Source organism: Patella vulgata, chromosome 4 (assembly GCF_932274485.2).
Source record: "Patella vulgata chromosome 4, xgPatVulg1.2, whole genome shotgun sequence".
NCBI classification, from domain to species: Eukaryota; Metazoa; Mollusca; class Gastropoda; family Patellidae; genus Patella; species Patella vulgata.
In genome coordinates, this window is record NC_065882.2 from 83,362,417 (window position 1) to 83,380,723 (window position 18,307).

Below are 18,307 nucleotides of genomic sequence, written 5' to 3' on the forward strand. Positions count from 1 at the left end.
TTAATCAGGGTCATAGGGTCAAAAGCCACTTGTTTGAACTCACACTTTAACTTGTCATATCTTCATGTAGTGTAGGCCATTGAAAGTACTCTGTATAAAAAACGAAACAAAATATAGATCTGTATGTTAATCAGATTGGAGATTGGTTAACATAGCAACCATAGATATAGCTTAAAGCATCAAGATCAACCAAGTTAATGTTTGATGATAGCAGAAATAGAATTGTATTTTCTTTCAGAGTCCGATTTGAACGATCTTGAAGAAACTTTGAAGACTTTAGCTGCTCCTGATTTGAAAACCTTGGCGAAGTCTTATCATGTTTCAACCGCTGGTCTACAGAAGCCAGACATTATTGATATTTTACTGAAAAAAACGAAGCAGAACACCATTACATCCTTATTTGGTGGTAAAGGGGGGATAACTCAAGCAATGCTTAACAAGTAAGTTCATATATTCTTGACGAGCTTGTCTCTTTCACTAAATGATGCATTATGTTCTTTTTTCTCACTGGAAAATTTCTGATTGTCATTTACATTAGTTTTGGATAACATCTATTTTTTCATGGCTTAATCCACACAAAATTATTTATTAAACACTTGATTAAACATCCATTAGAGAGGTTCCGCAACCAGTACGAACTACGAACTACGAAGTTTTTTTGTGCTGACGTCATCACTTCGTGTGTTCTCATTGACATAAGCGACCTTCGGTTCGTTATTTTTCTACGAAGATTTCTGGAAAAGTTCGGGGTTAAAAAACAAGGTACGAAATCGTGATTTTCTCACTGATTTGTGGATGAAATTCGTTTTTTTTACGGTATTATAGAAAGCCTGAACATTTACAGTTCAGTATATGGTTGATAAGCGTCAAAGTGATCGGCAATTGTTTTGATTTTGGACAAATTTTCGGGCTGTGAAATTTTTTTTTTTTTTTGACACTCGGCCACAAGGACGAATCATCTCGAATTTGATAAGAACACATTGCAATGGACTTTTTGGAGACTAAAATTTAAATTAATTTGATATTTTTTTATGAAGTACGAAGCCCTGTTCGTAGTTCGTACTGGTTGCGGAACCTGTCAAAAGCGAAGTATGAAGCCGTGTTCGTACTTCGTACGTCGTAGTTCGTACTTCGTACTGGTTGCGGAACCTCTCTATTATGTAAGAGCTAAATCTGTCTATTGTAGGTCTTTCTTTAGGCCTCAAATGTTATATAAATTATTAATTAGACATTAAGTAACTTATCCAGATCATAATCAACTCTCGATGCCATCGGATGCCTTCGATTTTAAGTATATTAGAACGGTTTGCCCATCTAATGATTTAATTTAATAATGGTGAAGAGAGGCTATTCTTCGAACAACCAGTATGGTTGTTACAATCAGTGCACACATCTTGTCAAACCTTCAAAGGCGAATATCTTTGCTCAGAATAAAGTAATTTGAATGAATTTTCAATATATTCATTTAATATTATCTATTTTTGAACTATTATAGCAAGAACGACCAGCTCTTTATCTAAATCTTACACAATTTATCTGAGAATGCTTTGTGATACGGGGACTAGGAAATTCTAGGGAACTTTCTCAGTCAACACTGGGATGAAATCTGGTTATTGAGTCAGCATCATACCCACCAAGCTCTTCAATTCAAAATAAGTGTTTAATATAGGATTAATTAAATATATTTGTACAGCTGAGAAACTTTCTTGACCAACACATGGATCAAACCTTAGGCTTCACCAAGACAACGTGGGTTTCCTCTTCGTAATAAATGTTTGATGTAGAATGTATAAGTGTTTAATATAAAATGTATAGGTGTTTAATATGGAATGTATGATATATATTTGTAGGGCTAAGAAACATGCTGGTCGATGTATAAAACTACGAGGTGAAGAAAGGGGCGTGTTTGTTCGTGTTCTTCTGTTGTTCTCTACCACAACGTTCTCACTAGATGAAGAGGGTACGATCTCAGGACAAAATCAATTGTATGTTATTTATAAATAATTCTCATCTGAGGGGATAGTGGCAAATGAAATGGGTATATAATTATATCCTACATGTCTACATCAACCTGGAAAATTTAAAATGACCATTCTCGGTATCACCAGTGGTATTGTTCCGTTCTACTTCACTAACCTCTGGGTCCATCTTCGGAGGAGTCACATAGTCAAATTATTTACCCTTGATCGTAGCTTTATTCTACAAAATTAAACCAATCAAGAACAGTTTACATACCAGTCTTAGCTTCACTGTTTACGATCACCACAATAATCTTAGTTACAATAAAATGTGAGTTACTTCCCTTGGCCCACTCGATTGATCGATGAAAATAGCAGCAGTGTCCAGGGCAGATGATTAGACTTGAATTTGGGGAAACCCTGTCGATGGACCCAGGGGTTAGTGATGTGGAACGGAACGATACCACTGGTGATACGGATTAGTTCATAGAATCAAGCTATGGTCAAGGGCAGATAATTTGAATTCATGAAAACCCTGTAGATGGAAATGAAATGAAATGAAATGGGGTTTAACGTCCTACTGTTCTGCTCCTATGCTGGGCTAATGAAGACGGGCATACGCCATACAGTGTGCTATGAGGGAAATTTTGCCCGGGCAGCGGCGTTACGGCCTACTCTTATATCGAATTCCAACTGCCAAGGGATCTTTTACGTGCACGCCAATATGTACACGGGACCTCGGTTTTTCGTCCCATCCGAACGACTAGACAGCTGTCCTTGTCAGGCCCTCCGTCCTGCATCACTGACAAGGGGGAACCACGCCGGAAAATCTGGATGAACTTTCTCGGCCAATGCAGGGATCGAACACCCGATCTCCAGGCTAGCGAGCCAGCGTCTTACCCACTTAGCCACGTGATCCCCCCTTGTAGATGGACCAAGAGGTTAGGGGATACCGAGAATGAAAAAGGACATACACCTGCAGTGTGCTATGAGGGACATTTTGCTCTGATGGCATTTTCTTGTTCGATTACAAACTGTCAAGGGATCTTTAATGTTCTGTCAGTGGTCTACTCACGATCTTAAACCCCGTTTACATTACAAATTGTAAGCGTGCTAGGAACAGTACCAGGCACGGTTAATTTTTTTGTAGTGTAAACGGGTCAAACATAAGCGTGTCGTACTGAGTACCGTGCCAATCTGGCCCACTGAAGTGAGGTAGTCTCAGCACGGTACCAGGCATTGCATGGTTAAATTTTCGTAGTGTAAACGCTATCTGGTCTGAGCAAGGTGTCACTAGGCATGCGCGAAACAAACCTTGACATTTTTTCCCCCCCCGCAAATTTTGACAGTTCTGTCATCAGTTCTGTCAAAATGGCTGCTCAAACTAAACCAACCCTCATAATTGTTTTCAATTTGCATAGGGACTGAAATTAACTTTTCTGTGAAGAGTTCCACATTTGGGTGCTGTAAACGGGTCAATTTCTTGAAATTTATCGTGAATTGCGGCCAAGTGTAAACAGGGCTTATATTTTATGTAATTGTTGTAATTACTGGCAAATCACGAGGAACCTTCTCGGTCAAGGATCCAACCGCATGGGTTTTCTCCGGGTCCTCTGGTTTCCTCCCACTGGCAAAAGACCCTTACGCGCAAGCGAATTATTGAAATAAAATTAAACTATATGTTAGTTCGGAAATGACCTAGTTTGTGAGTGGACTTAAACCTCATTTCTCTCTCTCTCTCTCTTTCTCTCTCTCTCTCTCTCTCTCTCTCTCAATTCTGTCTATGAAGTAATGTACCCTTCTGGTTGAAATTATGTGTGATAAGAATGATATTTTTCATGTCTATATATGTTGATAAAGATTTAGATTTATTTATTTCAGGTTTCAGATGTTGATGGTGAATATTGGTCGTGTTGTTTATCCAACTTATTCTATAAATAAACAAACACATATATACACAGATAGAGATAGTGTTTTATTGTAAGTATGTTCTATCATATACACAGATAGAGATAGTGTTTTATTGTAAGTATGTTCTATCATATACACAGATAGAGACAGTGTCTTATTGTAAGTATGTTCTATCATATACACAGATAGAGACAGTGTCTTATTGTAAGTATGTTCTATCATATACACAGATAGAGACAGTGTCTTATTGTAAGTATGTTCTATCATATACACAGATAGAGACAGTGTCTTATTGTAAGTATGTCCTATCATATACACAGATAGAGACAGTGTTTTATTGTAAGTATGTCCTATCATATACACAGATAGAGACAGTGTCTTATTGTAAGTATGTTCTATAAATAGACATATATACACAGATAGACACTATGTTTTATTGTATGTTCTATCAGTATCATATACACAGATAGACACAGTGTTTTATTGTAAGTATATTTTATAAATAGACATATACACGCTGAAATTATTCTATAAATAACCATATCTACATAGATACAGTGTTTTATTGTTAGTATGTGGCTAAGTGAATGAGATGTTGGCTCGCTGAGCTGGCGGCCCCGTGTTCGATCCCAGCATTGGCTGAGAAAGTACAATATCAGGATTTCTGCCGTGATTCCTCATTGTCAGTGGTGCAGGAACAAGGAACTGGCAAGAGACAACGTATAGTCATTTGGATGGGACGAAAAACCAAGGTACCGTGTACACATTGGCTTGCACGTAAAAGATCCCGCTGTCTGGGCAAAATTTCCTTCATGGCACACTGTATGGCATATGTCAGTCTTGGAGCAAAACAGTAGGACGTTAAACCCCATTTCATTTCATTTAATTTTATTAAAATATATATATAATTTATATCATTGATATGAGAAGGACACTGTTTATTAAATATATATAATTTTTATTGTAGATATGAGAAGGCATTACAACTAGAAGCTGATTTTATTTCATGTATTGAGAGATCCAAATGGGAAGAGGCTTATCAATTATACCTGGTTGTTAAACGAGAATATCATGATTTACCTGTGGAAAACATCAGGTGAGTTTATATATCGAAGGTGGGTAAGACGCTGGCTCGCTAGCCTGGAGTTCGGGTGTTCAATCCATGCATTGGCCGAGAAAGTTCATCCAGATTTTCTGGGGTGGTTCCCCTTGTCAGTAATGAAGGACAGAGGACCTGACAAGAACAGCTTTCTAGTCATTCGGATGGGATGAAAAACCAATGTCCCGTGTACATATTGGCATACACGTAAAAGATCCATTGACAGTTGGAATTCGACATAAGAGTAGGTTGTAGTGCCGCTGTCCGGGCCAAATTTCCCTCATAGCATACTGTATGGCGTATGCCCGTCTTCATTAGCCCAGTTCGGAGCAGAACAGTGGGACGTTAAACCCTATTTTATTTCATTTCATTTCACTTATAAACTAACAATATGGGTTGCTTTTCCAATTTGTGACATTTGTTTTTACAGGTATGATGCGAAGCTGCCAGACTTTTTACGTCGTTATACTACGGGTCATTTATACGTTAGGATGCTAAGTCAGGGTATAGAAATCTTTCAACGTCGTAAAGATTACCACAGAGCCAATGATCTGATTCGATTATTACTAAAACAAGATGTCTACTGTTTTGATTACCATGGTTACTGGTGGGAACGACTGGCGTTGAATTTAGACGCTCATTTGAAAAATCCTTTTGTGGTAATTACAACGATTTTCAAATACTCTGAGAATAGATGTACAGTATTATGTATTATATTATATGTTTTACAGGTGCTCTGAGAATAGGTAAACGGTATATTACACTTGTGCTGTATGTTTTGTCTTTCTGTATTGTTTGTACCATCTCTCTGAAATGACCTGGGGGGGTTGGATGGCTGAATGGTTAGCGTGCGCGCGCTGTATCATAAAGTCTGTCATTGAGTCGACTGGCGTGGTTTCGAATCCCCGGTTGTACGTGACAAGGAGTAGGGTCGCCTGTCCAACCTCGTGGGTTTTCTCCGGGTCCTCCGGTTTCCTCCCACTGCTAAAGACCCCTATGTGCAAGCGAATTATTGAAATAAAATTAAACCATATGTTGGTCCCGAAATGACCTAGTTGTGTCGAGTGGACGTTAAACCCCATTTCTCTCTCTCTCTCTCTCTGAAATGACCTAATTTACCTCCAGTCGCCATTAAGCACATTTCTCTCCCTCTCTTGTAAAGTTTGTTCCACCTCTCTTTATTTGTACAGTTTTATTTGTCTCGACATTCAGACTATCCTGATTTGTGTAAAGCGGTGGACACACTAGCTGTATTATTCGGCTGAAAAATTCAACCGCCGAATCAATTGCGCAGAATTCCAGCCAAATCCGATCGCTGAATTAGTGGAAAAAATAGGCGAATTCACGTACAATTCACCAGTCGATTACATTAACTGTCACGTCATATGATTAAACGTGACAGTGAACATGTCTTCAAACAATCATGTGACTTCTCGAGTGGTGATTGGCTAATAATGAAACTAAAAATAGGTCGAAGGCTGGTGGATCAGTGGCCATCTTCATTAGCACAGTCGGTGCAGAAAAATACCAAATTTTATTTTACTTAAAGATACATTATGGGAGATTTTAATAGAGAGTTGGCCATTCTTGCTATAACAATTCAAAAATAGATGATAAAAGAAGAATATATTGAAAATTTCAGTCAAATTACTTTATTCTGAACAAAGTTATCACTATTGTAATTTTTGACTAGAAATAGGAGTCAACTCCCTCTTCACTGTCTCCGAGAATGGCCGATCGTTTGATGGACAGACATTAACTCCACCTACATAATCTTGATTATCAAGTAACGTTTTCAATGGCTGTGGTTTGAGACGGGGTTGCAATTCAATTTGTATCACATTTATTTTTACTACAAATTGAAAATAAGACTTTTAATATATAGATAAGAAGTGAAAGTTTTAAAGGAATGGACCAAATCAATGAGGCATAATTATAGCTGACTTCTTATCTTTAAAAATTTAATCAATCAACGAAATCCTGTTTAAATCCAAACCATCCGTGGATCTACAGAGTTGATTTTGTGCTTGTTGTGTAAATAAAGATCTAATTTATAATTTCCATGACATCTGAAGCCTAAATAAAGACTTGCAATAATCAGATTTAGCTCTTGCATAATGTATGTTTAAGTGTAAGCATTTCTCACTTAACATTTTTAAAATTATTTACTTTCTTTTCCTCCAGGCTTTAGAGACAGTGAAGGAAGGTTTAGATGATGAAAATGTACGAGTGGGACATCGCCTAGCATTATATCAGAGAGCGGAAAAAATCTGCCAAATAGCATGTCTTGAACTCAAATATAAATTAACAGACTTTTATCATGATGAAGTTATAGAGGCCCCCAAGGTACAAGTCTTATTTCTCTTAAATATTCTGGGAGCAGCGGTGACTCAGTAATTAAGACATAGGTTTGCTAACCAGGAGGTTTCATGTTTGGGGGAATCTCGTGGCTAAGTGGGTAAGACGCTGGCTCGCTAGTCTGGAGGTCGGATGTTCGATCCCTGCATTGGCTGAGAAAGTTCATCCAGATTTTCCGGCGTGGTTCTCCCTTGTCAGTGATGCAGGACGGAGGGGCTGACAAGGAAAGCTGTCTAGTCGTTCGGATGGGACGAAAAACCGAGGTCCCGTGTACACATTGGCGTGCACGTAAAAGATCCCTTGGCAGTTGGAATTCGATATAAGAGTAGGCCGTAGTGCCGCTGTCCGGGCAAAATTTCCCTCATAGCACACTGTATGGCGTATGCCCGTCTTCATTAGCCCAGGTTAGGAGCAGAAAAGTAGGACCTTAAACTCCATTTCACTTCATTTCATTTCGTTCCATGTTTGATCCTGGTGCTGGCCGAGAAAGTTCATTGGAATTTTCCGGTTTTGTTCCCCCCTTGTCAGTTATGCAGGACGGCCTGGCAAGGGTCAATGTATAGCCATTCGCAAGGGACGAATTACCGAGGTCCTGTGTACATATTGGCGTGCACATAAAAAACCCTGTGACAACTGTAATTCGATATTAGAGTAGGCCATAGTGAAACTGTCCGGGCAAAATTTCACCCATGGCACACTGTATGGCCTATACCAGTCTTTATTAGCCAAAGGTTCTGTATATGTTGGCTTGAATGTAAAAGATCCCTCAACAGTTGGAATAAGAGTAGACTGTAGTGCTGCTGTTCGGGCAAGATTCTCCCATAGGACACTGTATGGCGTAGTTCCACATCATTACCCAGTTGGTGCAGAAATTCGGACATTTACACCATTTCATTTCTTAACCCCTTAACTGCGTAGTTTTTAAAACGTTAACTACCCCCTATTGTGTAATTAATTTGACGAAAAACGTCATTTTTGGACCTGAAACCATATTAAAACTAACGGTAAATAGAGTTGTCTCCCTTCAATTATATTTCCTCGACCAGGCGTAATATAACGTCCTACACATGCTGCGATTGTGTTCGAAGAATAGGTTGGGGAAAATACCTCCAGGGCATTATAATATGTCCTACACACAGTGAGTGGCAGTTGTCCAGGATGTTATATAACGCCCTACGCAGTTAACGGGTTAAAGATTATCTGTTCATGAATTTATTTGCTTCAGTCACAAACCTAAACTAGAACTCCTACGGAGTACTGACATGTTTCGGGGGGTTGGATGGCTGAATGGTTAGCACGTGCGCGCTGTATCATAAAGTCTGTCATTAAGTCAACGGGCGTGGTTTCGATTCCCTGGTTGTACGTGACAAGAAGTAGGGTCGCCTGTCCAACCTCGTGGGTTTTCTCCAGGTCCTCTGGTTTCCTCCCACTGCTAAAGACCCCTACGTGCAAGCAAATTATGGAAATAAAATTGAACCATATGTTAGTCCCGAAATGACCTTTTTTTGTCGAGTGGACGTTAAACCCGTTTCTCTCTCTCTCTCTGACATGTTTCGGTATGTCACGTCACATCATGTCACACTTTGTCAAGTCAACAATCAAGTTACACCATGTATTATAGAGTATAGTAAGATCCAATACCTATTAAAGTGGAAAAACCCATCATTCTTAATAAAACCAGAAGTTATACTTCATGACCAAACTTTTTTATATTAACTGTTAGTTGACATCAGGGTCAGCATAAATACAAAGGTCAAGGGTCATGGAAAGATTAGGTCACTATCTAGATGGTGAAAAGTCAAACAAACTTCAAATTGAAACTGGAAGTAAACAAAATCAAAATTCAAAAATCGGCTCCCTAAAGATTGTTGCCATTTGGAATAGGTTCAATACAAAACAAAGTTTTTGGATTTTGGAAATCAGAATTAAAATGGCAGCTGAATATCGATTTGTATGTTTTTTTGTAAAATCCAATATGGCGGCCAAGCGGTTGAAAATGAAAGATAATATCTGGGGCTAACACCACCACATGTCATTTTTTGTCTATTGTTTAAATGGAGAGAACTATTGATGGTGGGGAAAATCGGAAGGCCTTGGTAAATTAATTTAATATGCCATTTTGAAGGCATCGATGTGTTCCTTATTCCTACTAAGTTTTAACATGATACATTAAATAGTGATGGAGATACGCCATCTTGAATGTCGAAAAAATGATGAAGGTCCGAAACACGTAATAATAAAAACACTTACGAAAACAATGTGGGTTTCGACCGAAGGTCCGAAACAACGTAATAAACAACTATCAATATCATGATTAAACAGCCCTACATAGGTTTACTTTTCTGTATTGACTGGGCTTATGAAAAAAGGCATACGCCAAGCAGTGTGTTACGAGTAATGTTTTGGTGGGAGTTTAATGCCATTTCATTTTTTTTACTGTTTTTATTTTAAGACAACAATTGAAGGTAGAACTATACCATACGCTGTTCCTGGTATAAAATACAAGTTTATGACACAAGATTCTTATTCTACTGATAAACCGGAGGATGTTACCATGTGTAATGTAGAACAGGTCGTTCTAGACTACTATAAAGATCATGATTATCCAGAAGGTAAGAATAACTATTAAAGATACATTATGTAAGATTTAGATAAAGAGCTAGCCATTCGTGCTATAATAGTTCGAAAATACATAATGTAAAATGAATAATTTGAAAATTTCATTCAAATTACTCTATTACGAGCGAAGATATTAGCCTTTGAAGGTTTGACAAGAAGTGTGCAATAATTTCAAACACCGTACTTGTTGTTCGAAGCTAAGTCTCGCTCCTCTATTTTTAGCTTAATTCAAAATATGGCTGAACTGTTCTAATCTATTTAATATCGGAGAAATCCGGTTCCATCGAGAGTTGATTATGGCCTGGATAAGTTAATTAGTGTTTAATTAATAATTTAGAAAACAATCCAGGCCTAAAGAAAGACCTGCAATAGGCAGATTTAGCTCTTGTATAATGTATGTTTTAATTTTATTGAAAGATATGATGAATTTAGTTTAACAGACAGCTTATATAAAAGTAAGTGGCTATTGTTACCACGAGTCTGAGCCAAGTTTAGAACAAATTCCAAAATGGCTGCCAATCTCCCCAACACGAGCTTTGAAACAGGAGCAGTATTTTCAACGTTTTCAGCATTGAAGGCAGCAATTAATAGATGGGAAGGGCTAGGGTTAGGGTTTGGACTATTTTTACGACTATTCAGTTTTTAACTTTGCCGATGGAGGGCTGTGAAAGCATTGTCGTAACAATAGCCTGAGGACTATTTTTACGACTCGTCGTAACAATAGCCACTGCCTATATAAAAACTAGTTATCATAATTTATAAAAATATTACTCCTCTGTTTTATATAGGGGAATATCAATTTTTCCTGAATTACCAGGATCAGAGAGGGTGTGTGTTTTATATTATTGAAAGATGTGATGATGAGTATATAATTGATATCCTCTGTTGTTGATATAATTGGGATGTGTTTATAACAAGCCAGCGCCATTTATGATTTTTGCTCAAATGGGCCTCATTTAATCCCAAAAAATCCAAGCAGCGTAGTTTCGAATCCCCGGTTGTACGTGACAAGGAGTAGGGTCACCTGCTCAACCTATTGGATTTTACACAGTTCCGCCTGTTTCCTCCCACTGCTAAAGATTTATTGAAATAACATTGAACCATATGTTAGTCTCAAAATGTCCTAGTTTGTGTCAGTCTGTCTCTATATTTGTTTGTGTATTTCAGGTATCCATGCCGAAGGTTCGATCATCTCCACATTATTTACGTTATTTTTCTGGGATATTTTATTCATGGACGTACCAGACGCTTTTCATAGTTTATATCAAACAAACCCGCTTGATAAGATGAGTGAAGAATTTTATCGTAGACGGAAAGATGAGATTGATGAAAGATTGCAATGGCTGGATAATAGTTCTATTGAGGTAGGAATTATGAATTATTCACAGAAGTTTTTTACTCAGCTACTAACTCTAACCAGTTAGCGGTGGCATGCACAGGTTTGATGGTTCCTGGGAACAACTCCTTGATCGTATGCCCTGGAGAATCAATTATAGGGTCCAGTTCTGGGAAATGTGAGAAAGGAAGATATATGGATGTAAAAAAGAGATGAAATAAACTTTTTTTTCAAATTATATATAGTTCTTCCAAATGAGATCTTCTGGCCGAAAACACTTCATTTTTACAGGGGGGATCACGTGGCTAAGTGGGTAAGACGCTGGCTTGCTAGCCTGGAGGTCGGGTGTTCGATACCTGCATTGGCCGAGAAAGTTCATTCAGATTTTCCCGCGTGGTTTCCCCTTGTCAGTGATGCAGGATGGAGGGCCTGACAAGAACATCTGTCTAGTTGTTCGGATGGGACGAAAAACTGAGGTCCCGTGTACACATTGGCATGCACGTAAAAGACCCCTTGGCAGTTGGAATTCGATATAAGAGTAGGCCGTCTTCATTAGCCCAGGTTAGGAGCAGAACAGTAGGACGTTAAACCCCATTTCATTTCATTTTTTCAGATTCTTTACTCTGGTGTTGATTATTAAGACACAGGTCCAATCAGTTTCTGGGTCTGTAGCGCAGTGTGTGCAAAATAATACAACAATGATAATTTCAAATAAGAAAATTAAAATGGATGCCCAAAGCTGTTCAAGCATGTCAGTCATGGGCGTCACACTTGGGGGTTCCGGGGGGGGGGGGGGTCCGACCCCCCCCCCAATTGTTTTTCTGGGGGGGTCTGAATATACTTGGACCCCCCCCTCTCAAATTTACATAGTAGACCCTAACTCCTATTTATTTACAACAATTATTAGGATAAGTTAAGATTCTATCTGTATAAAACCTGTACATATCCCAATATGGTTTTCATTGCTAAAATAAAACAAAGAGAAAATCATCCTTGAAACATGTGTGAAGTGAAAAGTAACTGTGTTCCATAAAATTGGGTCAAGTTAATTTTTTTCTGCCACTTATCAGAGTGAATCGCATGTAGGTACCCAAAAACATTATCGCCTAAACCAAATATTTATCGCCCGCTCAGCCAGCCACGTAACCATAATACTTTGCACGCGGTGGGCCAATCAGCAAACGAGTTGTGTAGACAGCATGGCCATATGGTGTTTGTTTATATTTTTTAGGGGTTTTGAAATAGGGTTAGGGTTAGGGATTAGGGTTGCGGACCCCCCCAATATATATTTCACGACTACGCCTCTGATGTCAGTTATCTCCTCTTAGCACCTAACTTTTTGAAAAGTTAAAGAGTTTAATTTGGATGAAAATCATGTTTTATTAGATGTTTATCACTGATATATGGTTATTTCTTAGTAATTATTCTTTCTGGAATATGGGGTTTGGGCGGTCGATTGGTCTAACGTGGGCTTTAGATCATAAGGTCTGTCATTGAGTCAAATGACAGTGTTTCGATCCCACATATGTAGTAACAAGGAGTAACGTCACCTGTCCAACCTAGTGGATATTCTCCGGATCCAGCAGTTTCCTCCCACTGCTAATAAAGACTCTGCTATGTGCAAACAAATTATTGAAATAAAATCAAACCTATGTTAGTCCCAAAATAAAAATGATTTATCTTTCTTACTCTCTGTTTCTAGAACATCTGATGGTGAAGCTGTGTGTTTATTTGTATTTTCAGGATTTAGAAGAAAGAAGTAGTGATACATGGAATAAATATAATGAAACAACTTGTGCTGGTATAAACTGGGAACGATTACAATCTCTAGAATATATTCAGGTATTGTTACCCCCCCCCCCCCCCTCATCCCCTTGACCTCATTCCCTTGTCGTCACATCTGAGGTACCTGTGTTAGACAATCTATGCAATATATTCAGGTAGGGTTACACCCCTCATTCCCAACCTTCATCCCCACCTCCCCCTGCCCTAGCTACCTTTGTTAAATATTCAGGTATTGTTACACACTGACCCGCACCTCATTCCTCATCCCTCACCCTGTCTTACCTACGCTACCTGTGTTACATACAATTCAATCAAAAATAAAAACAATTCTTGTATATAGGGGTTTTGGATGGCCGAATGGTTAGTGTGTGCATGCGCGTTGTATCATAAGGTCTGTTATTGAGTCAACTGGCATGGTTTTGATTCCTGGTTGTGCGTGACAAAGAATAGGGTTGCCTGTCAAACCTCATGGGTTTCCTCTGCGTCCTCCTGTTTCCTCCCATTGCTAAAGACCACTACGCCCAAGCGAATTATTGAAATAAAATTGAACCATATGTTAGTCCCGAAATGACCTAGTTCTTGTATATTATGTTATTTACTTGCTGCTGCTCGATTTTCTAAAATCTGTACCTGACAATTGGAATTTGTCTCTTTATGATCCAATCAAAATATTAGAAATTTGTTCTTTCCCATCCAAATGAAATTTCTGTGTGAAATTCTTGCAAATTTGTTGCAAATATTATGAAATCCAAGAAATTTCTAATTAGCAAGGGGCACAAATACTATAATAGGCTGATGGATACATGTTTAGAAATAGCTTGAACTGAACGATTTATGAGATATGTTCCAGTAACCAATTACTGACACAGAAGCACTGACAGAACCCATCTCAATAATAACACCCTCACACTTTAATTTCATTGGATGTAAGATTATATTTATTTCCTCCGATCTATTTCCAGGGTTTAATCCAATGTATAGGAGGAAAGTTACTGTGTGGGCTTTTATCTCGCTATGCTAAAGATCCCCGTCATACACGGAGTGGATTCCCAGACCTCACTCTCTGGAACACAGAAAATAAAACATTTAAGGTAAATAATCTTCTTGCATAATGATAGAGGGATTTGGCAAAAAATTTAACGATATGGTTAGATAATATGGTCTGGCAAGAAGTAGGGTTGCCTATCTAACCTTGTGGGTTACCTCCCACAGCTAGAGACTCCTAAGTGCAAACGAGTTATTGAAATAAAATTGAACCATATGATAGTCCCAAAATGACCTGGTTTGTGTTGAGTGGATGTTAAACCCCCATTTCCAACTGCTTGCATAAGACTTCTTCTGATCTTCAACTCTTCTTTTTTTTTTTCTGGAGTGTTAGAGTGGTCTAACATATGCTTTTTAAATCATCAGGTCTGTCATTAAGTTTGGGGTTGTTAGGTGGCCATGAAATGAAATGAAATGGGGTTCAACGTCCTACTGTTCTGCTCCTATACTGAGCTAATGGAGATGGGCATATGCCATACAGTGTGCTATGAGGGAAATTTTGCCCGGGCAGCGGCACTATGGCCTACTCTTATATATCGAATTCCAACTGCCAAGTTATCTTTTACGTGCATTCCAATGTATACAAGGGACCTCGGTTTTTTGTCCCATCCGAAGGACTAGACAGCTGTCCTTGTCAGGCCCTCTGTCCTGCATCATTGACAAGGGGGAACCACGCCGGAAAATCGGGATGAACTTTCTCGGCCAATGCAGGGATCGAACACCCGACCTCCAGGCTAGCGAGCCAGCGCCTTACCCACTTAGCCACCGTGATCCCCCAAGGTGGCCAAATGGTTTAATGTCTGTCAAGTGGCATGGTTTTAATCCCAAACGTGTACCTGAAAATGAATAAAGTCGCCTGCCTAACTCATGTTTACTACTGAGTGGTCTAACACCTGCTCTTTAGAGCATCAGTCTGTCATTGAGCCAAGAGGCGGGGTTTTAATCCCAAACGTGTACCTGAAAATGAATAATGTCGCCTGCCTAACTTTGTGGGTTTTCTCTGGTTTACCCCATTACTAAAGACTACTGTTTTGTAGTGAATTATTGTTATAAAGTTGAACCATATGTTAGTCTCATAATGACCTAGTTTGTGTTGAATGAACATTACATTTTGTAATTTCAGTATAATTCTGTATAAATTGTATAATTCTGTATAATACTTTATATTGTGTATAATTCTGTATATTCCGTATAATTGTGTATAATTCTTTATATTCCTTATAATTCTGTATTGTGTATAATTCTGTGTATAATCTGTACAGTTCTATATATTCCATATAATTCTGTATATTCCATATAATTCTGTGTCTAATTATAATTGTGTATATTGTGTATATAATTCTGTTCATCTTGTGTATAATTCTGTGTATCTTGTGTATATATTTAACAGATTGTTGAAGTAAAAGGACCCGGTGATAGATTATCACATAAACAGATTCTATGGTTGAGTTATTTATGTAAATTAGGCATAGATGCAGAAGTCTGTCACGTTAAAGGTATGATATTTCATTCAAAGTTTTAAAATCTTTCTCATAATTTTGACCTTCCGTCATACAGATTTTCTTTAAAAAGTTGTCTGAGGAGCAGAATATTTATTATTTTGTATAAATGGCCTTATATTAAGATTATTTCTGAATTTCACACATATCCTTTACTCAGACTAATATTTGTATTATTTTTATTTATTTATTTATTATGATTTATTATTTTTATTTTTATTTATTTATTTATTGATTGATTGATTATGATTTAATATTATTATTATTTTTTTTATTTTTTTATTTATTATGATTTATTATTATGATTTATTATTTATTATTATGATTTATTATGATTATTTATTATAATGATTTATTATTATTATTATTATTATTATTTATTATTATTATTATTATGATTTATTATTATTATTTATTATTAATATTTATTATGATTATTTATTATAATGATTTATTATTATTATTATTATTATTTATTATTATAATGATTTATTATTATAATGATTTATTATTATAATGATTTATTATTTATTATTATTATTATTTATTATTATTATTATTATTTATTATGATTTATTATTTATTATGATTTATTATTATGATTTATTATTATTATTATTATTATTATGATTTATTATTATTATTTATTATGATTTATTATTATTATTATTATTTATTATTATTATTATTACAGCTGTTGGAGTGAAGAAATTGAAAGCAAGACCTTTAACTGCAACTTAAAAATTCATATCTATCCTTGTCAGTTATTTTTTTACATTACTTCAGATGATATTGTTATAAGTGGAATGCACCTTGAGCATTAATTAACTTTAATGGATCTGTGCACAATATAAGAACTCACTATTATTATTATTTAATACCCCCTCCCCCCCCCCCCCCCCCCCCGTCTCTTCTCGTTGATTAAACATACATTATGCACAAGGTAAATCTGCCTATTGCATGTCTTTCTTTAGGCCTGAAATGTTATCTAAATTATTGATTAGACATTAATTAACTTATCCAGACCATAATCAACTCTCGATGTCATCTTATGTGTTAGATTTTCAATGCTCAATGCTCATTGATGATTAAATCTAAAAATGGATAATCGAGACTATGTTTTTTTATCCTACCAACTTTAGCAATGATGATCGAGGCTATGCTTAAAATTCAAAAGCTAATATCTCGGTTCAGAGTGGAACAAATTGACTGAAATTTTCAATATATTCTATTTACATTATCTATTTTTAACTATTATAGCAAGAACAGTCAACTCTTTATCTAATCTCCCATAATGTATCTTTAATAGGACCCTAATGAAGTACCCGCATTTAAACTTTCAATACTGTAAAAAGAAAGGAAACAATTTCAGGGATTTTGAACAAATAATTCTAATTTCTCAAAAAACTATTACAGGTGTATAAAATATATTGTTTGTTAGTGTATAACGTTACTGTTTATATTTCTATAAATACTTTTGTAATTCCATTTTTTAAATATTTTTATTGTAATAAATATAATAATAGTTTTATTATTAAAAAACTTAATGTAGAATAAATATTATTCTTGTAATGCTTTTTGGCTCAGTGTGTAAGGGTCTGGCTCAGTGTGCAAGGGACTGGCTGAGTGTGTAAGGGGCTGGTTCAGTGTGTAAGGGGTTGGCTGAGTGTGGAAGGGGCTGGCTCAGTGCGCAAGGGGCTGGCTCAGTGTGTAAGGGGCTGGCTCAGTGTGTAAGGGGCTGACTCATGAAACAAGAGGTTTAGAGTTCTACAAGGGGTTGGCTCAGTGTGTAAGGGGGTGGCTCAGTGTGCAAGGGGCTGGCTCAGTGTGTAAGGGGTTGGCCGAGTGTGTAAGGGGTTGGCTCAGTGTGCAAGGGGCTGGCTCAGTGTGTAAGGAGTTGGCTCAGTGTGTAAGGAGCTGGCTCAGTGTGAAAGGGGCTGGCTCAGTGTGTAAGGGGCTGGCTCAGTGTGTAAGGGGCTGACTCATGAAACAAGAGGTTTAGGGTTCTACTTGGCTGGGAAAGTTCCTCAGGGTTTTATTTTACTGTTGTTTCCACTGTCATTGTTGTACTACGGAGGTTATGCAAGGAAAATCTTCTGGATGAGTCAGACAAACAGGGTTCTGGGTTTAATTTTGGCGGCCATCTAAATAACCCTTGACAGTTGGAATTTGGCAATGAGTGGGCAAAATTATCTCATAACACATTGCATGGCATATGTCTGTCTTCACTAAATCATTTAAACCCCATTTCATTTTATTTTAAATTATTAAACTGGATCCCAGACAATCTATGGTGGTCATGCTATGAGTAATGCTTGTTGTATGAACAGGGGTGGGGCTGAGCTCATAAAAATGTTTAGCAGTGGGAGGACCCGGGGAAAACCCACAAGGTTGGACAGCCCACCCAACTCCTTGCCACGTACAACCGAGGAATCGAAACCACACCAGTTGATTTAATGACAGACCTTATAATACAGCGCGCACGAACTAACCATTCGGCCATCCAACCCTCCTAGCTCTGCCTGCTAGCCATAGATAGATATAGGTGGGGTTTAACGTCCACCGGACATAAACCAGGTCATTTCTGGACTAACACATAGTTCAATTAATTTCATTTCAATAATTCGCATACCCTTAGGGGTCTTTAACCGTAGTGAGAACCTGGAGAGCACCCACGAGGCTGGACAGGGGACCCTAC

General features: G+C 37.5%; 1 protein-coding gene across 1 annotated transcript; it reads left to right on the plus strand.

Moving 5' to 3' along the window:
- Positions 1 to 3,957: 3,957 nt before the first annotated feature.
- Positions 3,958 to 17,086, plus strand: LOC126818127 (fanconi-associated nuclease 1; the record flags this gene model as incomplete). Its single annotated transcript, XM_050545337.2, has 10 exons — positions 3,958 to 3,983; positions 4,837 to 4,965; positions 5,399 to 5,627; positions 7,153 to 7,314; positions 9,779 to 9,938; positions 11,113 to 11,309; positions 13,025 to 13,123; positions 14,029 to 14,157; positions 15,501 to 15,606; positions 16,304 to 17,086. Coding segments are annotated over 10 exons (1,284 nt in total), but the record flags the coding sequence as incomplete, so codon positions are not given.
- Between the last annotated feature and the right edge of the window lie 1,221 nt (positions 17,087 to 18,307).